The following is a 24,981-nucleotide window of genomic DNA, read 5'->3' on the forward strand; positions in this document are numbered from 1 at the left end:
GATTAGGGCATATTTTGTCTTAAAAAAATGTGCACATGCATAGCTTAAAGTCATCTTAGAGGGCAGCTTTTTCATTAAACTTGATCAACGATCTAGAATCGTTCATTGGTGGCGGGACCAATGGTAACAGGTCACCCACAATATTCATGTACTTATTATCACCCTACAGGTTTGGCAATGTGTTCATACCGTATAAAGATGGTGTTCTTTCAAAATGATTTTCTCATTTTTTGTCTGTTCTTACAAGAGACGGGTGGAAAATTCCAAAACAAGGGGGTGCCAAATTAACAATTTCTGCTCCCACATCCTCTTCCTTGATTTATGCACCCACAAATCCATTGACCACAAGAATCCACTTTTATAACAACGATAATATAAGAATAATTATATGCTCCACTAACCCTCGAATGAGCCAAAAGCGTGAGCTAGTTGGCTTGCAGAGTGAAGTTACCGAAATACCCTCCATTTCAAACATAATAATCGAACTACACTCACTCCTAAAATCTGGCTATCTGAAGATCTTCAAAATCTTCAAAAAAGGAAAGTTAAAAATGGATGATGAACAACTTTTAATTATAAAAATAAGAAAACAGACCGAGTGAAATCAAATTAGGTTAGACTTTCGCAGCGTGGGGGCCGGGCGATCGACGATGGGCCCTCCGAACACCACATTAATTATAAAACGACAGGGACATTTCAGTAATTTCACTATACGGTCATCCGATTTTGATTTCTTAATTCATTCGCCATCCCAGTCTTATAGCCGGCCCGAATTCCGAAATTCTATATTTTGAGGTAAACCTTCTGTTTTTTCTTTCTTTTCCCATCTTTTTTTTTTGTTATTCATATCAAATTTTATTCTGTAAGAGATCATCTGCAGGTCCTGGAGCTCGAAGAAATCGATAATGGCGCCTCCTATACTTTCGCTCGCTCTGCCCTCGGAAACGGGTCGCGTTCTCAGCATCCAATCCCACACAGTACAGGTTTTTATCTCACTCCTCTTTTTTTTTTTGCGTTTTATTATTTATTTATTCTGGTTCTAATTTTGACCCTCCTTGCAAGTGATTTATTTATCTTTTTTATAACCATTTTATGAAACTTCTTCGATCTGCCCATGTTGATGTTACATGTTGTTGTTGTCATGTGCTTGATTTGGATATTTCTACTTTTATTTACCCCATGATTTAGCCTAGATTATAGGAGTTGATTGTTGTGTTGAACAAGTCTTTTGGAATCTAGGACAGTCCTGTATGATTTTATCATATTCTCTAGGAGTTGATAGGTTGGTCTTGTAAGGCTATTTAAATTGTATTGTTTCTATTTTCAAGAATGGAAGAATTTTACACCCAAAACTGTATATCTACACACACAAGAGGAGTGAGGACTGACCCTTCCCTCGAAGTGGGCTGAGAGGCTGATCTTCCCTCTAAGAATATCAATCCAGTTGCGAACTGATTTTGGTTAGTAACATCTTGTATCAGAGCAGCACAATTCAACATTTGGTAGAAGCAAATCGGAGGTATAATGGATCATTGGGAGGTGACAATGAGAGATCGAAAGGCAGCTAGCTTCTATGAATGCTATGTTCAACAAGATGGCACTGTTGCTTGGCTTGAAGTTAGAAGAAACTCCATGTGTGAAGAAGCTAAGTTAAGAGTTCAATGAGAGCACCATCGAGAAGGATTGCACAATAAAAAAGAAAAGAAAAAAAATAAAAAAGGGAAGAAAAGAAGAAGCGCGGAAGAAAAACAAATAGAATAAAAGAAAAAACGAAAAGGAAAACTATCGATGATTTTTAGCATTGTTAATTCCGACAAGGTCGTCGCTAGAAAATCAGTCATTACTCTCACATTGTCCAATTTCGTGCATTGGGATCTCAATCATTCCAAAAAATCACAGCGAAGGAGCTTTGATAAAAGGCACGATGAGATCAATTAAAAAATGGAGCCGCTTCAACTCTTGATGGCGTCACTCGGAATGATGACTAATTGAAAGATGAAGAGAATAAGGGAGGGAGAAAGGGAAAAAAAGAGAGAGAAGAATTTTGGTGGCTGGAATCTCATTATATCAGAAGGTCGGGTGAAGACAGGAGTGTTTGGATCTAGAGCTCTACTCGGCTATTCTGCATCAAATCATTCTACAGTCAAATTGCCTCTGGTCCTATAGCTTCTTCCATTGCCAGAGTGTGGGGCATTCTAGCTCCGCCCGAGGTGTGCGCTTTTGGATGGACGACCTACCTTGATCACCTTCGAAATCACAACATGTAGATAATTGATCATTGCACCCCCTATCAAGTCAGGTGAGACAATCTGGCCAGAGAGATATGGAGCAAAGTGTTCACTAGATTCTGTATGACATGGGTTTTGCCTTCCAATCTTAGGGAGCTATTAGCGGGGTGGTTCTTGGCCCCTTGGCAAAAGAGAGGAAAGTCCTTCTAGCCGTATTATGGGTTCTTTGGAAGGAAAGAAATGCCAGGAATTTTAGAGGTATAGTAAAAAGGCCCCAATTTATTTTTTGGAAGGTAATTGCCGTAACCATCCCTTGAGCGGATCTTGCCCTCTTTTAGGTATGTTTCAGCCTACGATCTATGCTATGGATGGAGGGAGATATGTGCTAACTTGGAATTTGCCCCTATTGGCTCTTGGGGATTCCTGAAGCCCAACATTGATGGCTCTAGCATGGGAACTCTTGGGCCATCTGGGATCGAAGGCATTCTAACAAATGAACATGAGAACACATTATGGGCTTTCTTAGATTGGCATTGCGGACTCAAATGAGGTAGAGGTAAGGGTAGTGCTTTAGGGATTAAGATTGGTAGATCCCAATCTCATAGATCAAATTGTAGTCGAGGGGGATTCCCTCAATGTCATCAAATCGCTCAAGGGGAGCCATACCGTCCCTTGGAGATTCGTCCATTGGTTGACGAGATTCAAGACTGAGTGGAGGGTTCAACGATTTCACTTACCCATGTCAAAAGATCAGCTAATAGGGACGCTGATAGAATGGCTAGGGAAGGTGTTCAAGGTCGGCCTATCTTTTTTAATTTTTATTATTTTTCGCTTTGAGAGGAGTTGTGGTCCCTTAGTTGATGTATGTATGCGGCTCCCTTATACATCTACAGCCTGTATTTCTACTATGTAGCGGCGTACTAACCTCTTTGGTCGCGAGTCTTCCCATTTTTCTTTATTAATTTACTTCTTTGCCCCTTGGATAGGATAGAATGGAAGAAAATGATCCACGTAGAAGAACCCAACTAGAACTAGGATTAGAGCTGGGTAGATTCCTTTTACCTTCTTTATGAATTTTTTCTAAAGGATTCATTTAGCCGACCCCGACTATTTTGGGACAAAGGCTTTGTTGAGTTGAGTTGAGTTGAAAATTTACTTCTATCTCCAACCTTGAGGACAAGGCTGATTTCAAGAGGGGTGGAATTTTATGTTCTAGATTTGGATATTTCTACTTATATTTAGTCCATGATTTGTGTGAGTCGTGTGCATGTGTGATAGCTGTTACTCCTAGATTATACGAGTTGATTTTTATGTTGAACGAGTCTTTTGGAGTCAATGAGAGTCTTGTATGAGTTGGTCCTATTCTTTATGAGTTGATAGGGTTGGTCTGGTAAGGCTATTTAAATTCAATTGTTTCTATTTTCAAGAAAGGAAAAATTTTAAACCCCGAACCGTATCTCTGCACACACAGGAGGACTGACTATTCTCTCTAAGTGGGATGAGACTTGAGAGGCTAATCTTCCCTCTAAGAAGATCAATCCTGTTGTGAACTGATTTGGGTTCGTAACAGTTTATAACAGGGTTGTACATCACTTGTCACATTGTAGTTTGTAATAAGAGGGATATGACATCCGTACTCTCTTGTTTCGACAATGGCCTCCTACTCTATATAGCACTTCTCTTATTGTTTGTTGATAGCTTATTGCAAATTGTAACAGCCTGTGACAGCCAATTAAAAAAATGTGAAATAAAGAGAGGAGTTCCATTATCAAATGAGCAAGATCGGGTATTTTCCCCCTTAACATATTTTTCTCATGAATAATTGCTATGTATGCTAATGGATAAGGCATATTAATGGTATACAAAAGAAGTGATTTGATCTACACTTGTGTTACCCAAATGAGCTTGAACTGATATGTTGCACGAAACAGTTCAAATCATAGTTTCAAAACTCCCCTGCATTGATTAGTGAAAAATATGAACGTCTGTGGTAAGTGAAACCAAGAAATTTATTAAAAGGATTAATGTCATGCTTGTTGGATACATAATGCCTTTTTCATAGCGCGTGGCTTGTTGGATACATACTGTTTGTTTCATAGCGCATGTTTTCATAGTGCATTTATAAAATATGAGCATCTGGGTAAGCGAAACCAAGAAATAATCTCCTTTAAGATCAAACATTCCATTCAATCCATTGATTAGTGAAAAATATCTCTTCTAGTGGCTTATCAACCCTTCTCTCTTCTTTGTTTAGCTGTTTTTCTTTATATTGATTCCGTTGTGTCGTTCTTCTTTGTCTTAGGGATATGTTGGTAACAAATCAGCTGTCTTTCCTCTTCAACTTCTCGGCTATGACGTGGATCCCATCAACTCAGTGCAGTTTTCTAACCACACAGGCAAGCTGTTTTATATCACTTCCTTCCAACAATCTCGAACTCAGAGGCTTGATATACGGTGCGATATCTATTATTCTCTATAAGTGCGTGGCCGCATGGAATAATAGTTTATCATTATCTAATTTTGTGAGCGTCTTTGGACCATGCAGGATATCCGACGTTTAGAGGTCAGGTTCTGGATGGTAAACAACTTTGGGATCTAATAGAAGGCCTTGAAGCCAATGATTTACTATACTACACTCATTTGTTGACTGGTATGCTATGGCTTTATGCGCTTGATTCCTTGTGTAACCTTTAAAGAGCTGTCATGTTTGATAATGTTTGCTATCTTAGTTACACAGTTCTGTCTGTGAATCTTGCCAATTAATTTAAAATAAAATAGTTTCTTTGAGCAAAACCTTGACCTAATTATGGTTTGCGGGAAGTCTTCTTCTTGTTAGGTACTCCTAACTGTTTTTTTGTTTTTTTTTTGAATATTTGCTCCTAACTGTCTTATGCTAGTGATCTATGAATACTTTGTAAAGCATATGAATTCTTTTTTTCCGTAGTTCTTCCCATTGATTCACAGGAAGTTTTCTTCTATGTGGATCAATGCTGCTATCAACGTAATTGGTTTGCAGTTATGTACAACTCAATTTTTTTGTTAAGGGAGATGAGATGGCCCCACAATATCAAAAGAAAAAGGAAAAAACAAAAAACAAAGGGCAACACAAAGAGTACCCTGCTTCATAGCGACAAGGAGAGAGAATATTCAATAAAGGGTAGGTTTTGGATCCCAACTAAACCAACTAAATCTTTCGATCTTCTTTTGCAATATTGTCCGCCATCTCGTTTGCATTCATTGATATACAAAGTCCAATACCTCCAAAATTGCATTAGCCAACCTCCACAGATCGAGCAGGAATTCAATGCCCATCTTATCGTGTTAGCTGAATCACCCTCCACTCGTAAACGACCCTCTAGTTCCTCCTTGAAGATGCAAATGCTAATTTTTAGTGCCAAAAGCTCCATCTCATTCGAATCTTTTGATGCGAAGGTGATGGGAGAATGCTTTTAACAACCTCGCCATCGCGTTCCTCGAAACTCCAACATTCGCTAACCTTAAATTACCCTTAGAATTTATGTCAAAATTATTCTAAGAGTTACCAAAAGAGGAGATAACCCCTTTGCGACCACTCGGTCTGGAGGTTATCTCCTCATGGATATGACTTTCCACTTTTGTAGGTCATTCTTCATTGTTAAGCCCCAAAATGTTTTCTTGCCAATGTCCGATTGATGATGTGAGGTAATCTCCATAAAAATTTTCCACGAGGATTGATTTCCCTCCAAAGATTATCTTATTCTTCTCATTCTAACGACACCATAACACCACTTGTGTGGTTATCTGCCAAACAATCCATTTTTTTCTCCCCAAACAACCCTTTTAAGCCATCCAATGAATAGACAAATCACTGGTCCTGATAACACTTGTGGTGCATTGAACCATTTGAAATTTTGAAGGAAGCCCATATCCTCGATGCTACCCTACAACAGGTAAACAAGCGGTCACCTGTTTCCTCCTTTAATGTAGCATAATACATCTACTTGCTCTCTAAACGCTTTTTATTTCAACATCTCAAGAGTATTCAACTTACTGGTTATAACTGTCCAAAAAGGTTCAGCACAGGGGTTTGGGGCACCCCACACAATAGAAATGGAAGAAAGCGGGCCGACAAAGCTGTGAAATTTGATTTAACTGAAAACCTACTTGGTGGATCTTAGACAGACCTCTTAACCTTCTCATGAGTAGGAAATTTGTGAACTCCAAAATCTTAAGCTGATGGAGATGGTGTTTTTTAATCTTTTATACTTTAACACTCCCCCTCACGTGTGGCCCCTCTTTCTAGGGTTGGCCTACATGTGGCACATGTGGCCCCTCTTTTGGGTTTGGCCATTGCATGTGGATTTTGCTATCAAGGAGGTTTGAACTCAGGACCTTTGGCTATGATACCATGTGAAACAACCAATTACTCCAAAAGCTTAAGCTGATGGAGATGGTGTTTTTTTTTAATCTTTCATACTTTAACAAATGTAAAGGCAATCAAGGAGCTTAAGGAAAGGTGCCAAAAATCTCTCTTCCCTCACTTAAAATTCCTCTTAAAGATCCAATCCCAAATCCGCTTCCCCCACCTCCAAAGAAGTCCTGAAACCCAAAGCACTGCCAACATTTCGCACAATAGATTTTTTTTTTATAAGCATACGCATCAAGTTCATTGCGACCAGTCAGCTCAATGATCCATGCATCTCTACTGCATGGTGCCTTGAGGTCGTGCTTTTTTCCAATTTGTATCATTTTTTTGGTCTTGCTTGAATGTCTACGTCTTGAATATGTTGTAAGAAGTTGATTGTGGCTCCATATTTTTTTACTTCAAGAGAAAGATGTCTAAAAATTGGAATCAACTGCTAAATTTGGCCCCAAAAATCTGCGTATTTGGAAAAGCTTTTCTCAAGAAAGATTTTTGTTATTTTGTTATGCCTTTTGCAACATCTTTAGGTCCCCAGTATGAGTCAATAAACTTTCTCGATTATCATAACATTTGAAACCTTCGCAAAATCTGCTCATTTGGAAAGGCTTTTCTCAAGAAATATTTCTGTCCCTTTACAACATCTTTGGGTCCCTATTATGAGTCAAGAAACTTTCTTGATTAGCACCCTTTGCAGCATCTTTAGGTCCCCATTATGTGTCAAGAAACTTTCTTGATTATCATAACAATTGAAGCCTTTTTGTAATTTTGATGACCTCAATTGCTTATGATAATGGCCTATTCTGCAATCTCAATACATTTTGCCTCAACTCTAGTTCGTATGAAACCAAATTTGTTCCAGAACATCAGCCTTATTTGCTCCTTTAGAATGACGAAAACCTTTTCTATTCCTTATTGGAAGAAGCAGATGCAACGAGTGCACTAATCAGTAAGATTGATAAAGTAGCAATTAATGCAAAAACAGCCAATTGGAAAGAAATAGTCATGTTTGTAATCCTTCAAGCTACCAACAAATGAACTATATTTTTTTATCCCTCTTTCAGTCCAAATTGGCATAAAATGCACCGCGGAGGGATTTGACCATAAATCTGTTGATTCTTTCGATGTTATTCCCACTTTATTTTATTTTTATTTGGACACCCATGGAGTTTGTTCCATCTTGTTGTATCTTGTTGAATCATGAGTAATGTTTAATAGCTCGTTTATCAATCATTATTGACCTGGATTTGGCCCTATGAATCAACCAACGACTCGAAAAATTCAGCTAACACATTGAAATATTTGGCTTGGTCAATGAGAAACTTGTTCCACTATGCGAAATCAATAGTATATCGGTTCAGTCAACTTTCCCAGTCCAGTAGATGAGTTCTTTTCTGAATCCAATCCAAGTTTTTAAAAATTGAGCATGAGTGATGCAGGATAAGTATGGAAAGATCTTTATACATGCAATTCTGATACCCATTGACACAGGGCAATTGTGGGAGAAGCATCTCTAGGGGCATTCTGTTTCCTATGTGTCTAAAAGTGAGATTAGTATATACTTAAAAATATTTCTGGATAGGAGAGAATTCTTTGTTGCCATGGCTTGTTTTGATTTTTGTTGAGGGCCTAGCATGGGAAAAGCATCAACATGGACATTCTGGTTCCTATGTAGTCTTAAGGTGAGACTAGTATATACTTTAAAAATTGTGGGCTACAGAGGGTTTTCTTTGTTGGGGCCTCTTTCCTAAAGCCTAGGGGTCTTTGATTTGGGCCTCTTTCCTACAGTTTGGAGTCAGGATTCAATTACACCATCAGGGAGGAATAGTTGGAATCAGGAGTCGATGAAAGTGATCAAGCAGGCTATTTTTGGCTATATGTGCCTGCAATCCTGATTAACATGTTATATTGGTAATGGGTTCTATGCGAAGTTTTTAATACCTATTTGTTCTTCAGATTTTTTTTCTTGCAAGTATATAACTCTGAGGTGCAAAAGAGATATGTCTGTGTATAAAGAATCATAGAAATTATTCAAATTCTCCATGAAGTTGAACTAAAAATTATTATTATTATTTTGAATGGTTGAATTGGAAATTATTTGCAAATTTTTTTGTTTAATGCTCAATTTTAACAACATTCTCCAAGGTAGAACCTTTGAGGAAAAGTGATGATCCTGTAGCTTATTCACGATCTGTATTTCTGATTTTCCTTCGCATCAATAAACTGTGTTTCCCATAGTAGTTTGGTTAATCCTTGGACCTGAATTTTTCTTTCTGTTCTTATGACTTCTTGAATATGATTTGCAGGTTATATAGGTTCAGTTTCATTTTTGAACACTATATTGCAAGTTGTGGATAAGCTACGCTCAGTTAATCCAGGACTTACATATGGTAAGTATATCCGACAGTTTGGTCGGGAATTCTAGTTCATTGAGCTTATCTTTATTTGTTTGATGCTTCAAAGTTGTAAGACACTTCAAACTAATCATACTGTTGCATTTATTTGGGTTAGCACATTGTAAGTGACGGTTGTTTTAGCTTTTAGACAATGATTTATCTACAAAGTTAGCAATCATCTCTTTTTTTTAGAATAGTTAGCAATCATATCTTATTCACTTAAAAATTGCAATTTAGTAACTTGCAATTAAGGGAGTAACTAACTTTCAAAATCATGACTCAAGCATCTCCAAACCTTGAAGCCTTATATAAATTTGAGTTATTAGCATTGTTTTAAACTTCAACTGAAAAGTGTTGATTTAGGTCAACACACGAGTTAATCTGGATCGAAGTCCAAAGTTTGATTCCTTACATGCACCTACATAGCAAAAGAACCCATATATCCAGGACATATTAATGTGCATTCCATTAATAAGATGAGTAAGTTGAAATGTAAAGGAAATGAAAGATCATCAGCATTCAAAACATGTGATATATCTATGTTTAGAATGAACCTTGCTGTTGCAAACATGTGCGACAACGCATCCGCTAGGTGTTTGATTGTTTGACCATTATGGATGGTTGTCTTGCTTATGCGATGGTTTCTATTTGTGTTTATTTTAGCAGTGCTTGAAGTTCCATCTTAAATTTCCATTTTTTGTATGGACTTCCGTTAACTTCCATAATTTTTACAAGTTTTTGATAGACTTCAATAAACTTCCATGTTTTTTATCAGATTTCCATGGACTTCCATACACTTCCACTAAGTACTTCTACTTCTGTGGGGACTGACTGGATCGAAACTGATATTTGAACCTGTGGTTATTAGGAACCTTACTAGTGCACTATTTATGACAAAATTTAAAATGAAATATATGACCTAGGTTGATCTTCAACCATTATCGGTGCCTATTTCCATGCAAAATCCTTCCTTTCCACCATATCACAACTAAAATTCTATAATACAGTTCAAAACAGGTCAATATCCACGAAGAAACTCAATGCAACTCTAAAAAAAAAAAAAAAAAAAATTGATCTCAAAAGATAAAAGCATGAGAAAAGGGTGTTTTCCGCTCATCCTTGCAATATCTACTTGTTCTTCAAAAAAAAAAAACATGTTTTCGTTTGTTAAATGGTTGCAGAGTATTAATAAAAAAGTGTTTCTCCAAAAGCCACTCCCCCGACACCAAATCTTCTTTCTCATGTATTAGTTTGTTTTGACTCACAAAATGGCCTCTATATCACCCCTCCGTCATAACCATTAGATTAATATTAAGTAAAAAAGAAAGGGCCATTTTTTAAAAAGTATACTTAGGGATGATTTTTGCTCCTTTTTTTTTATTGCATGCGTGCCTGTGAGGCTTATGACTCAGACTTGAGGCGTATGCCTCAGTCGGGGAGGTGTACGCCTATAGGCATGCGCCTTGATGCATTGAGGTTATGCCTACCCCTAGGTGTACACCTCATTTGCTTTTTAAATCACTCGTCGAGCCTGAATGTATCTGCTTCAAAGTTCTTTTTGTTTTAATGTAAGAATCAATCTTTTAAAGAATTATGGTGACTTTGATCGAATGAATGGGGTAGCTGATGGTATAACCATAACCTTGCTATGAACAACTTTTGCCCACAGAAAGATGGACAAACCTGTGATTTATTGTTATGTGTTTGTATTAAATATAAAAAGTTTCCATCTATGAACCCTCCCATTTCATATCCGCAAAGAAAGCAATGATGTGGATCATAAAGAACACAAACCTAGGCAAGGCTTCTTGTTTCTGTTTCAATGTGTTTCAGTTGCCACTGAAACAGAAACATGGCAGTTTTGATTGAAAATTTTGATATGAATTCTATAAAATAATGGAAATGTTTGTAAAGATGTATGTAAAGGTATGCAAATGATTGAAATTTAAGATGAAACTTCAAAAATGCTAGAATAAGCACAAATACACACTTAGAAATCATTAAATGCACATGACAACTTCCCATAATGCTATATCAACATCAAACACTAATTCTTAATTTCTTACACACCACATTTCACATGAAATTCATATAAATATTTATACATAATACGTACACACCATATTTCTTATATAGTTCATATAAATATAATTGTATAATGCATACAAGTATAGTAAGCTACACAATACGCTAAATGATAAAGAAAGAAATTTTCAACATTTTATTAAAATTGTAAATAAATTAGCAAATAGTGACAAAATGCAACAGAAATTTTATGCATGCAGGCATGGCTAAATCTGCACATGCTTTGCTTTTATTAATTTTTTTGAAAGTTTAATATTTTATTTTTTATAAGAATGCAAAAAATTAGTTATAATACTATAAAATACAGTATACAACAATACAACAGTATAAATGGTGTTATTAATATAATTTTCTTGTTCATTCCGATTTTTTTTTACTATTTTTAATAAAATAAATATCTTTCTAGCATTTTCTAAAGTTTTATCTTAAATTTCCATCATTTACATGTGTTATTATGCATTTTTTGTGATTTCACGGGATTTCACCGAAATTACCTACCAAGACCTATGAAAGAAATGAAACCAAACAGCTATGGAATGGTCAAAATTTCCAACCAATTTTTTTTTTTTTAATCAAAATCTTATAATTTTGTGAATCTGGTGAAAGTTTCTGGCTCATGGAAATCGAAATATTTCGGTCGAAACGATATGTTTCAGTTGGTACCATTCACCTAGGATGGGAATCTTCTTGGTTCGAGTTCCTAGCTTCTCATTAATAGACGTGCTTCTTATTGTAGAGATGTAGTATTCTCTTTTGAGTTTGTGATACCTTTAGACCAAATTTTTTTAAATTGGCATTGTGTAAAAAATAAATGTCATTTTCTACACATTTTGCATTCAAATAAGATGTTTTGTGGAATCTTGCGTTTGTTTATTGATAAGTTGTTTCATGTTTAGTTTGCGATCCAGTCCTAGGTGATGAGGGAAAGCTATATGTTCCTCCAGAGCTGATATCTGTGTACCGTCAGAAGGTGAGGTCTTTTATAGCCAATGAGAAACTTGTTATGGGAGAAACTAAAAGCCAGTGAAAAATTATCAGATGTCTAACCTTTTCTGTTGGTCCTATTTCTTGAAATTTCATAATTGCTTATTTGACACCCATTTCACAAAACAACTAAATACAATGCACAATTATTTTACTGAACCACCTATAGCTTTGTGACAAGAAATGAACAACCCACGAAGACCTTTTTCATAAACAGAAATATCAGTGAGTTAAATGTGAGATATATCATGATTGTTTACATTTGCATGTTTTACAATATAAAATTATAGTTCAACTGTCAATTCAATACTAGATTGAAGAGATGCTTTTGTCGAGTTACAACCTGATGCCATCGAAGTCCCAAAACACTCCGTTAAGACATCTGTTGAGAGGAACCCAAGATCTACAATTGCTAGAACATGATTCACTGATCAAGAGCTAGAACCATCGATCGGTGGATCTGCCCATTGGTTGACGAGTAGCACGGAACAAGTTCACAAATTAATTTTAGAACATATCTTTTTGTTTTTCATTTTCTAAGTAATTTCCTTCTAGGATTAGGAGTCTTAAGTTCTTGTACTTGCTTCCATTATAAAAGCAAAGAGTAGCTAAATGTGTCTTTTGTTGACGATTAGCATGGAACTAGTTCACAAGTTAATTCTAGAACATATCTTTTGGTTTTTCGTTTTCTAAGTAATTTCTTTTTAGGATTAGGAGTCTTAAGTTCATGTACTTGCTTCCGTTGTAAAAGCAAACACCTACTCTAGTCGATTGAGAACGGTGATCTGGCTTATGATAACCCATAGGAGATGTGAGATGAGAGATATGAAAGAAAATTATAAATAATTTCATACTTGATTTATGTTTGTAATATTTATATTTGGGACTTGGTATGATGAGTTGCGAGTGTTATTGATGTACTGACTTTGATATTAATTAGGCTCATCAAGAGCTAAGGTCATGCCTATAGATGCATTTGGTAGATATTTTAAGTAGCTAAATGTGTCTTTTGTTAAATTTGGTTGATGTAAAGATTTCTTGTATTTTTCTAAATGTTTTTATTTTTTATTATTTTTCCATTTAAAAATTTCCCCACCTATCTTAGCGTCTTTTTTTGGAATTGAACACCGGAATGGCTGAAACACCAGAACCAAGGTTCTGAAAATCAGAATTGAATCGTAAATCATAAAGGTTTGAATCGTATCGAATCGTAAATCTGATCATAAATCGTAAGATTTTTTCAGATTTATATATAAAAATGAGAAAATATTTTTTTGAATCACAAAAATGAGAAAATATATTAAAAATGTAAAAAGGTAAAAAATAAGAATAAAATGAGTAATTATCTATTTTCATTTAAAACCATTAAATTAAATTAAATATAAAATAAGGACGAGAAGGGGTTTGTAGGTTATAAGTTGGTATCAAGTAGGAAGGACGAGGAGGAGGAGAAGAATGAAAGAAGAGGAGAAAAAGAAGAAGGAAGGATAAGAAGAATAGAGTTAGCATTTTCTTTACTTGTTCTTAGGTTATAAGTAGGGGCGAGGGGTTTACAGAAAATCGTTCGTGTTTTACAGAAAACAATTCTTCCTTCCGATTTGAATCGTTTTACCCACGATTCGATTTGAATCGTACGATTCAAATCGTGAATCGTACGATTTTAACAACATTGACCAGAACATTCCATTCTAGAAGTAGAATGAAATGCCCACGAGAAGGCGGTGAGTGGAATATTTTAAGGTCTTCACTTCTAATTTTACCATTGATTTTAGTAGACATTTTCCCCATTACCTTCAATTTATAGGAAACTTCATTTTATTACACAAGTTAGTTCACCTTAAACCAAGGTTTGAAATTTCGGTTTTGGTGGCGAAGGAAATGGAAACGATTCAGTTTTGGTTGGAAATTTCAGTGGAAATCCTATAAAGTCACGGAAACATATGAACACATATGCGAATGATAAAATTTATTGATGAAACTTCAGGAACTGCTAGAATAAGTACATATACACACTTATAAGCCATCACATAAGCATGACAACCTAACATAATGGTTTAAAAGCATCAAACACCTAGTGGCATGCACTGTCAGGCATCTCTAATAATTTAGTACATACCAAATTAAACATGTAATTCATATAAATATTTATAATACATAGACCACATTTTGCATGCAATTCATATAAATATACTTATGTAATATATGCTGATATAGTGTACCACTATTACACTTGCGATTTTGACTTATGCATTCAGTCATTTCGGTTTCAGTTTCAGCGGGGATGGAAATTGAAACATTTCAGCTGTTTCGTGTCGGTTTCGGTGGAAATTTAAAACCATGCTATTACCTCATTTGTCAAGCATGCATGTCAACTATTATTGTTATAAATGTAATTTTTAGATGCATATAAAATATTTTCCTATATCTTATACATTATATTTCTTTTATGCTACATTGATGAAAATAACTTTGTTTGGTTCTATGTTCTGATGAACAATTTTTCTTTAGGTTGTCCCAATTGCATCAATGTTGACTCCTAACCAATTTGAAGTTGAACAATTGACAGGATTCAGGTACCATCACCAAGGCTTTTTTTATGTTGAGCATTTGGTTGATATTAAATTTATTCTTTCGTGCTTCGGGTCTTTTGTTCCTTCAACTTGTTAGCTTTAGTTGGTTGTTCTTTGTAGGTGTTGGGCATTTGGTTGATATTAAATTTCATGCTTTCGTGTTTTTGTGTCTTATTCCTTCAACTTGTTATCTTTATTTGGTTGTTGAGCTTTTGGTTGATATCAAATTTATTCTTTCGTGCTTTTGTGTCTTTTGTTCCTTCAACTTGTTATCTTTAGTTGATTGTTCTTTGTAGGTGATGGGCATTTGGTTGATATTAAATTTTATGCGTTCGTGTTTTTGTGTCTTATTCCTTCAACCTCGATTATCTTTATTTAGTTGTTGAGCTTTTGGTTGATATCAAATTTATTCTTTCGTGTTTTTGTGTATTTAATTCCTTCACAACATTTGGTTGATATTAACTTTATCCTTTGGTGTTATTGTTTCTTTTATTCCTTCAACTTGTTTTTTTTTTTAATGACCTTTATTCCTTCAACTTATTATCTATACTTGGCTGTTCTTTGTAGGTGTTGTGCATTTGGTTGATATTAAATTTTATTTTTTCATGTTTTTGTGTTTTTTATTCCTTCACCTTGTTATCTTTATTTGGTTGTTCTGAAGTAATAAGCCTACCTCATATGAACGTTTAATGCCTCCGTCACAACATTCAATTAATGAATTAATTTAAAAGATTAGTGATTGGTGTTATTATCGTGAAACTCTTGCAATCTAATGTGTAAAAGAGAAAGGGGGCAAAATGAAGTACAGAAAATAGTAGAGAACTCACAATTCGTGGGGTTTGTACTATTTGACATATTACTGAGTTACAACCATAATCACTAGCTTATAGAATAACATAAGTTATATTAATTGCAGAACTGCCATTAGTTAAGAAACATGCCATTACATACTTATGCATGCACTATACTGAAAATGTACAATGCCCTAGAACATGTTTACCAATTCAAATAGATGATTATGGTATTGGTGAACCCCCTATTCTCTCTCGGATCTTATCGAACCATTGGGCTTGTGTTGCATGGATTCTTTGCCCCCCCCATGTGGAATCCGTGTCGACACGTCTCCACATGCGAATCGAACATGGATTCACGTGAGACACACCCAGATCACATCCAGATTCTTGTTGTAGCCATGTCCTGTACGAATCCTATTTTCTCTGGTGAATCCGACACATCGTCGTCTATTTTAAAATGTGAATCCTGTATATTTTCCCTTGAAATGTGTTTTCTTCTTAACTTTTTTTTTTATATAAGCACAACCCTTACTCTTAATAAAAACCCTAGCCCCTCAACCCTCCACCTTCGAACATCGACCCCCTACCCCCCTTCTTCGACTATCTTAATAAAAACTCTAATACCTCGAGGCCATCGACTCTCCACCCTCAATTTTTTCATGAATATATATGAGGAAAGTGTTGGTGAGCTTAAGCTCACCAAACTTATGGTGAGCTTAAGCGCCCCAATCACATGGGTTCCACATTTTCTGTGGTGATCCAAACCATTCATTTGCAAGGCCCTATCATAGATAGGGTGTGTACCAAAAATCAGCTCCATAGGATCATCCTAACCCCTCCATTTGTGGAGGACAAAAATGGGCAGATTTGTGGACAAATAATGTCTGTCCATTTTGACCTCCACAAATGGATGGGTTAGGATGATCCTATGGAGCTGATTTTTGGTACACACCCCATCTATGATAGGGCCTTTCAAATGAATGCTTTGGATCATCCTAACAAAGTAGGCCCCAATGTGATTGGGCGCTTAAGCTCACCAACACTTTCCTCATATATATATATATATATATATATATATATTTAAATTTCTAATTTTTAAAATTTTATTTTATTTAATAAAAATTACAGAGGTTCCCCAAGCTCGACCCATCAAAATTAAGCTTCAAAAAGCCCGGCTCTGGAGGAACCCACTCTTGGACAACTTTTTGTTTTTTCTCCACACTTGAGCACACAACTCTCCACCCTTCCCATAAGTCATAGGCGGATATAAATTTGAAGTATAGAATAGCCTTGATGGACAAGAAAGCAAAGCTTTTTACAACCCCATAAAAAACTCTTGCATTTCTTTCTTTCCAAAGCACCTAGATGGTAGCTAGAAAGGCCACATTCCACAAAATCCTTCCTTTTTTCTTCCGAGTCCCTCCTCCCAACTTGAAAAAAGGTCAATTAATTTCTCAGGAAACACCCAAGCAATACCGAATCCACATAATAGTTTGCTCCAAATCTTCTAGGGTCCCTCCTCTCCACGCTCATTCTCCCTTGAGGAATGACTGTGGAGAGGTTTCATGGGCCTTTGCGGGTCCAATAGGCGTGGTGGACTCTCGGATGCCGAAGTGAGAGCAGTTCATCATGGTATCATTACCAAATCTACATAATAGTTTGCTCCAATCTTCCAGGGTCCCTCCTCTCCAGGCTCATTCTCCCTTGAGGAATGAGTGTGGAGAGGTTTCATGGGCCTTCGCGGCTCCAATAGGGGTGGAAAGGTTTCATGGGCCTTCGCAGGCCCACTCGATGTGGTGGACTCTTGGAGGCCGAAGTGAGAGCAGTTCATCATGGTATCAAGTTGATAGCTAGAGATCGCTTAGACATAGTGGTGGTAGAGGGGGATTCTCTTAATGTCATCCGATGGCTCAATGGCTCGGCTAATCATCCTTGGAGCTTTGATCAATTTTTCGACGAGATGCTTGATTGGGTGGGATCTTCATCGATTGTGTTCTGGCATGTTCGTAGGTCCGCAAATTTGATGGATGAAGCTCTAGCAAGATATGGAGTTTCCATGGAAGATATGGTGCTCTATGATTGTTTTCCTCTTTGATGTCTTGTTGTTGGCATTTTTCTTTTGCCTTCCTTGCTTTTTTTTGAGCATCTTCCTTTATTTCGACCATCTCGGTCATCTTTCTCAATGAAATTAGCTATCATTAAAAAAAAAACGGGATTTTTTTCCCGTGTCGGGATCCGAATCTAATCTGCTGGAAGAGCTGACAAAATGGGCGAAAGCAGGAGAATGAGAATCGTCTGAATCAGGCTTTGAAAAATCGTGCGAAAGCTCATTCTCACATCGTTTTGCAGGGATATGAAGAAACAGGTGGAAACAGTTCTGGTTACCAAATGGGATTCTTCCTGATTTTTCACCCATTCTCATTCTCCACGAGGCAAAAATGAGAGAAGCCTTGCAAAGAATGGTTGCTGAACACGCCCTCAAAAACAAAAATAATTACAAGAAACCCAAAAGGTGTGCCGATTTATTTTAATATGTTCATGATGCATTCTTCACATATAAGACTATGCATAAATAGGATTTTCCATGAAATTTAGTAATGATTTTTCATGGAGGGGCAAATATGATTAAAGAAATCATACATCTTTGCGCCAAAGAGAGGATTGGTTGAATGGTGCAACTGATCCCACTAGCAGAATAATTTGCATATGACCAGTTTTAAGGATATTTGTTTGGTATAACCAAAGTCATTGAATGATTAGGAACGGCTCCTTAGAAATCTCTTGACTTGCTAAGATGTGTCTGTTGGGATCAACTTGGTCATTGGAACTATTAGCACGAGTTTTTGCCTACTATGCACCAAAATCACCATGAAACATGTTCACAAGAGATTTGGACTGCAAGGGACAATTCACCAAATTTCTTGCTTAGTGGCAATGCTGTTGTACAGTGAATGGCGAAACTTATATGTATTGACCAAACAAAAATTGTCACCAACATGTGCATTCGAGCCTCATGGCATGGAGATACTACAGTGATTTACCAACGCAAAGAGGTGCATTTTCCCCTATATTTATGTTCCTAAAGTATCAAGAGCCCTAGATCGCCTAGCATTTGGCAAATTCATGCACATCTGGCACCAGTCAATTCCACAGGTATAGGACATGCATTCCTATGAGGCATAAATCTAGCCCATCCAAATGCCCAAAATAGCTCAAGGAGTCTGTTGACTCTGTTCTAGCTTTAACACCCTTTGCTAGTTTGCTTTAGGTTGCTTTGTCAACATGGTGTAGACTTAATGCTTATGGTCAATCAGGAGTGGCAGTAGGTCAATTAAACTCATGTTTCTTTATTGCAAAAGATTTGTAAATGCTCCCCACTGGGCAACCCTCTATAGATATTTACAGGTTTAATCATCTAGATCTTTCTGGATTTCAAATCTCTGCTAGATGGAGTCTTTATTTATACCTGAGCCTTTCGGACTCTGGATGCACGTTTTGTTATTAAGCTCTTTCAGAGTTCTTACCGCCATCCTAGCTACACCTTTACATTGATGGATCTGCCTTTTATTATTTAAGTCTTCTATGTTTTTCATCATTTTACTTATTTTAAGCTCTCTGTCTTTTCATTATTTGTAGTTATTTTGCTCCCTCATGAATTTTTATTTGCTATTAAGAGGTCCAATCTTGGAACTTTGCCTGTGTTCATCATTTCACATTATCATTCTTATTGTACTGGTGCCTTTTTAGAAGTAACTATGTGCATCTACAGGATTACTTGCGAAGGAGATGGCTTGGAAGCTTGTAATGTTCTTCATGCTGCTGGGCCCTCAAAGGTTTGTTATGCTTATTGGCAAGTTGGAAATAATATCTGCAATGAGATGTTGCACTGAACTGCTTATTCAGGTCCTGATGTTTCTAACTTTCTACCAGTCTAGGCATTATTAGGGCTTTCTTCTATTGTTCCCTTTTGCCTTTTGCAGAGGGACATTGCTGTTCATTACAATAATTTGTTGTATTTCTGATCATCTGAATTTGGTTTTCTATATTTTGTACTTATATTTCAAACTTTTTTTTCTCTCAACGTATGGTGTGATGTTGACATGTTGGTTTTGCCTGGGTCGTTATGGTGGAGTCTAACATCATGTGCATATGTAAGATATACATAGCTCAAAGTTATTCGATTCCTTGACCAAAGCATTTAAGAACCATGCATCTAAAGAATAGTTAATTTAGTCGAACTACCTCTTCTTTTGTAGTTGTTGCTAAAATTAGGTTGTAAAACCTTGTGTGTTTTTTTATAATGCTTTATGTGCAACACATGGCTAATGTTTATAGTAAATTATGGTGCTAGCACTTTTACTCATTTTTTTTCATTTTGTAACCTTTTTGTCATCTCATTTTCAGGTAGTGATAACAAGTGTGAACATAGAGGACAATCTACTACTTATTGGCAGTCATCAGAAAACAAAGGTATTCTTTTGCTTACCCTTTTTCTAATGAAGGTGACAAACTTTATTAAAAATAGAACAGTGAACTACAAAACATCAACATGCAGCAATTGCCCAACATACAACTCTGATCTAGAGACTCCCATCTTGGCAAGCTTATCAACAAAAATGTTAGCACTTCTCAGATGTGAGTAAAGAAGCATCCACCCTACAAAGCTCAATAGAGTCATCCATTAATGCGGCCAGCCTCCACGGACCTGGGCTGTCCCCCTTAATCCCCGAAATCATATTAGACAAGTCTCCTTCCACCCTCATACTCCCATTCCACTCTCTTACAAAGGCATCATACCCATATGAAGAGCACGAACCTTCTGTTGAAGGGGGTGGGGCCCACTTGGCCTTGATTGTAATGCTTAGGGGTTCTTCCCAGAATGATGACACTCTCATTCCTAAGAATCATATTGATAGTATATCCCCAAACCTTCATTAATCGAAGCCCAAACCTGCTAGAGATAGCTTCATATCTCAAAAAACTGTGGAAAGAAAGAACTATTATGAATAGAAAGCATGAAACTAATAGTCTATTATAAGACACTATACACATCAAACTTTTTCCCTTTGGTACCTGGATACTTGTGTAGGCCCAACATATCGTCCATAACAATGGGATACTGATACTCGTTCTGGATTCTTTATGGATACTTCTATTGGTCAAAGTATCTGTCGTGTGTAAAACATGTCACTTTTTGAATTTCTATCATGCGTTTTTGTTTGTTAGTGCCAATAGCTTATTCTGGATACTTTATGGACACTTCTATCAGTCAAAATAGCTATCGTGTGCCAAGCATGTCACTTTTCAAATTTACCATCATGTTTTTTTCTTGTCTCATCTTCTAACTTAAATTTAGTTAATTTTTGTCGTATTTATTTGTATGTCTTGTATCCTATCTCGTGGGGTGAATACACATATGCGGCTCGGTGTCCTAGATTTTGGAGAAATTTCTCGTCTTATCTCCGTTCCAATGTCTGTGTCCATGTCAGTGTCTGTGTTTGGGTCTGTGTTCGCAATAAATCTTGCATTCATGAAATGAGAACCACATGTATAATTTGGCTGCTATTTAACCTCCCATGATGGTGTAGGACTTGACCAAGGTCTTTTCCTAAATAAATGTCTCATGATGAATTCTACTATTTAATATTCCTCTGTTTTAAGTGTAGATAAACTATTTTTCTTAGTTATTATAGTACCGTTTTATGATTTTAAGGACCTTGTTTGTTGCAGGGTCAGCCTCCTGAACAATTCAAGATTGTGATACCCAAAATACCTGCATATTTTACGGTACTAATTTTAAATACAGTTGTCTCTTACACACACATATTGTATACTCGCACGTTTCTGCAGGCGCGCTCTCGCGCACACATATATGAGAAATGTGTTTCTAAGCACGTGCTTAGGGAGCTCCCTAAGCACAAGTGGCTTAAAAAGCCACCGATTGGTCGCTTTTTGTGGACCCCGCAGAGGTGGACCCTCCATACGAACCATTCGGTGGCTTTTTAAGCCACTTGTGCTTAGAAACACCTCTCTCTCTCTCTCTCTCTCTCTCTCTGTCTCTCTCTGTCTCTCTCTCTCTCTCTCTATATATATATATATATATATATATATATATATATATATATTTGTTGTCTTTAATTTATGGTGTTTTCATATTGCAAAAGACACCTCGTATGCATCTATATTGTATTAGAGCCTGACTGATTTTGCCTTGCTTCTATATCCTTTCTCCATTCTTGCTACTTGTTCCTTTTGCTTTTGGTCTTTTTTTTTAAAGATAAATTTTTGCTTTTGGTCTAATAATGTAAATATCTGGACTCGACATATAGGGGACAGGAGATCTAGTGGCCGCGCTTTTACTAGGATGGAGTAATGTAAGGATTCCAGGTTTCATTATCAGTTTAAACCTATTCCTGAACCTAACATTCTGAGTAATTTTTTTATGGAAATGTATTCTCTGATATACTATTTTGTTCTTTCTCTTGTTCTCTAGAAATATCCTGATAACCTTGACAAAGCATCAGAGCTCGCTGTATCAAGTTTACAGGTATTACTTGTACCATTGCTGGTGTCTTTTTTCTTGATTGAGGAATTCATTAGTGAATTTAATTAGGACTAATCAGTATTCTTATTATTAGGTGTTTTGATGTTTTCATCCTTTTAGTACTACCTGCAAAATTTAATTCATCATTAAAAAAATACCTGCAAAACTTATGAATTGCATATGTTCTACAGGCTGTTCCACTATCCCCACTGAAGCCCATGCATTTAGTTAGAGCACTTAGAATCAACCGTTGACGTAACCTTAGCATCTGTTGAGCCCCCTGCGTAAACAAAACTCCCATGTTAAATATTTTTGAAAAATCGAATCTACCAATCCAGTTCTTCAACTACTCAAAAAGAGAATCGTATCCACTCCCAGCATCAACTAGAAAGAACATTGGTACTGCCACAATGTAATAAGGGTTGCTTGTTTGATTTTGTATGGATTGCTAATGAAATGGGTGATTATATGATTTCCATTTGACTGGTCATTGTATGCCCACCTTTTGCATGTGTGGTAGGATAACAGTCATTGAAATGTTAGTTTCCAAAGCTTTTCATTATTATATTCCCTTAGTTTGTTAGCAGAAAACACATGTGGTCAGCATTTGGCTTGTTAGCAGAAAACTCAACATGCGGTCGACATTTGGCTAGAAATCCACATTTATTAAAGGAAAGTTAAACTATCATTCAAAAAAAGGTAAACTAGCAACTCAGGCACCATTAATTTTCTTTTAAAAGCAGTCACCTCAGGATAACTTCATTGGACTTGTGCTAACATTCAAAATTCAAGCTGCCTAAAAGGAGGCTAAGAATCTCGATGGGGGGAGAGATTCGTTCTTCAATTATTTTAACTTTGAAGGTTGGACCTTTTAAAGAAACTTTATTCCAGTACATGAATCGAAACTGCTTACTGCAAGTAGGACCCTGGAACAGTTAGTAAATAATTCCTCCTAACCCAAACTGTGTACTACAAGTAGGTAACAGTCTGCTACCATTAAAATTTAGCTTCATGCTCGGCACTGAAACCTCAAAATAAATCTTGTAAATATCCACCCGGTCGCTAATTAGATACCTTAAAAATTCCATTCAATCAGTTCTGCTTCTGGGCTCTTCTGAAAGTTCATTAGTGCTACTTATCACATCCCTTGGATTTGCATAGGCATTACGAAGACATTTCTTTTGATGAGTACTAAAATTTAATGGAAATAAAACTCTCCACAAGCACTTCATTCTGATATTGCCCTCACTTTACGTCATCGTCCCAGAGTTACGCTAGAAAATAAATCTAATACTTCATCTCAGCTCTCAACCCTTGAAAATCAGAGAAGGTCCATACCTCTCGACCATGTACATAGGAAAAAGACTGCAACAGTGCAACAGTAACTACACCAATGGTAAACTCTCACTAATACAAGTGCTGTCCTATCCACCTTCATCCACATTATAAAAGGAAGTTTACAGAATGTTGCAAGATTACTACATAAGTTAAGCAATTTTCCTTTAAGCCAAGGGAAATGATATGCACACTCCACGTTTTGGTAAATGGCCCTCCGTATTTTGCATTGTTCTGATTGCATGCAGATATCTTGTTGGGAATGATATCAGGATCTAACAAATGATTAGAGAAGTGTAAATCAAAGAAAGGAATGCCATTATTAAAAAAGGGGACGCATCAAGCAAATTGGTCTTTGGTTGAAAATTATCCTTTGAGCCATCCACGATCAAGAAACAATATAATACTTGAAAGTCAAATGTATCTGCTGTATTTTTTTTACACGCAGAAAGCAATAGATTCAAACTACAAACATATATGTTTTCGATTTATTTTATGTTTTCACAGGAAGTCCATTCTCATTTGGCTAATTTCATCAATTTGCATTGGAAAGTCAGATTAGTTGCTTGGATTAGAATAATTTGCAAACTTGGTGACCCAACTAGCTACTCACCTTAGCTTCGGAACATAGTTTGGGATTACAAGGTTAACTTTCATGTTTAATGATTACAGGCACTACTACGCAGAACAGTGAATGACTACCGGACTGCGGGATTTGATCCCCAATCAAGCAGTTTAGAGATCCGATTGATTCAGAGCCAAGATGACATTCGCAACCCACAGGTTACTCACAAGGCAGAGAAATATAACTGAGAGCAATGCTGAGCTTGTCAAGCTTCATACTCTTAACATGCTCCACATATTTATGAGAAGGAGACCAAAGAAACTCATATCATACCATTATAACTCAAAATTGTAATCTTTATTCTGGTTTTGGATCATGATGGAATGTCTAGAACAGTGGGTATGTACTTTTTTTTCCATTTGGAAAGATGTTTTCCTTCAATAAAAATATGAGAATATTGGTTGGATGAAATGCTACTAGCCTCATTGAACCATTTTTTTTTTTTTTGGAAAAATAACAATTTTATTAATAATAATAATCCGACCCGAACTAATTTGGGAGAAAGGCTTACTTGACTTGAGAACAATTTTATTCATAATAATGCACGGATTACAATCACGGGACAAGATGCCCCGCCAATAATAACAGCGACCACGCGAAGCCAAACCACAACTACGTGCACCCAGACCAGAGTCTTTAGAGAGATACATAATTACAAGTAACTTCGACCCCTACTCCGAATCATAGACCTATGACACGACTGCATCCAGATGAGCTGCAAACAATTTGCTGTCTCACATCCAGAGGGCAAGCCTTGGCACAACGGTAAGGTTGCTCCGTTGTGACGGTGGTCACTAGTTTGAGTCACGGAAACAGCCTCTCTGCAAAGCAGGGGTAAGGCTGCGTACATCTAGCCGTCCCCAGACCCCACAATGGCGGGAACCTCGTGCACTGGGCTGCCCTTTTTTCATCCAGCCCCACACGATTTCTCATAGACCCATATTGAGATCAAGAAGTCTCTGGAAATGAGAGAACGAAGCTCTAACTATCTTTTGAAATGTCAATGCTATACATCTGGTTT

General features: G+C 36.6%; 1 protein-coding gene across 2 annotated transcripts; it reads left to right on the forward strand.

The window, feature by feature from the left end:
- Positions 1-671: 671 nt before the first annotated feature.
- Positions 672-24,371, forward strand: LOC143884319 (pyridoxal kinase-like). 2 transcript variants are annotated; one of them, XM_077387827.1, is made up of 13 exons: positions 672-795; positions 881-983; positions 4,531-4,624; positions 4,774-4,878; positions 8,934-9,017; positions 12,005-12,078; positions 14,601-14,665; positions 19,226-19,289; positions 19,861-19,926; positions 21,187-21,243; positions 21,786-21,830; positions 21,950-22,003; positions 24,008-24,371. In XM_077387827.1, exons 2-13 carry the CDS (start codon positions 906-908, stop codon positions 24,146-24,148), a joined length of 927 nt encoding a protein of 308 aa, XP_077243942.1. In that variant the 5' UTR covers positions 672-795; positions 881-905; the 3' UTR covers positions 24,149-24,371. The 2 variants fall into 2 exon arrangements, with proteins under 2 accessions (XP_077243942.1, XP_077243943.1); XM_077387828.1 differs by having other exon boundaries at positions 766-795; positions 868-983.
- Positions 24,372-24,981: the final 610 nt, after the last annotated feature.

This window comes from Tasmannia lanceolata, unplaced genomic scaffold (assembly GCF_043159265.1).
Source record: "Tasmannia lanceolata isolate RefF3 unplaced genomic scaffold, GAP_Taslan_0.1 ptg000008l, whole genome shotgun sequence".
Lineage (NCBI taxonomy): Eukaryota > Viridiplantae > Streptophyta > Magnoliopsida > Canellales > Winteraceae > Tasmannia > Tasmannia lanceolata.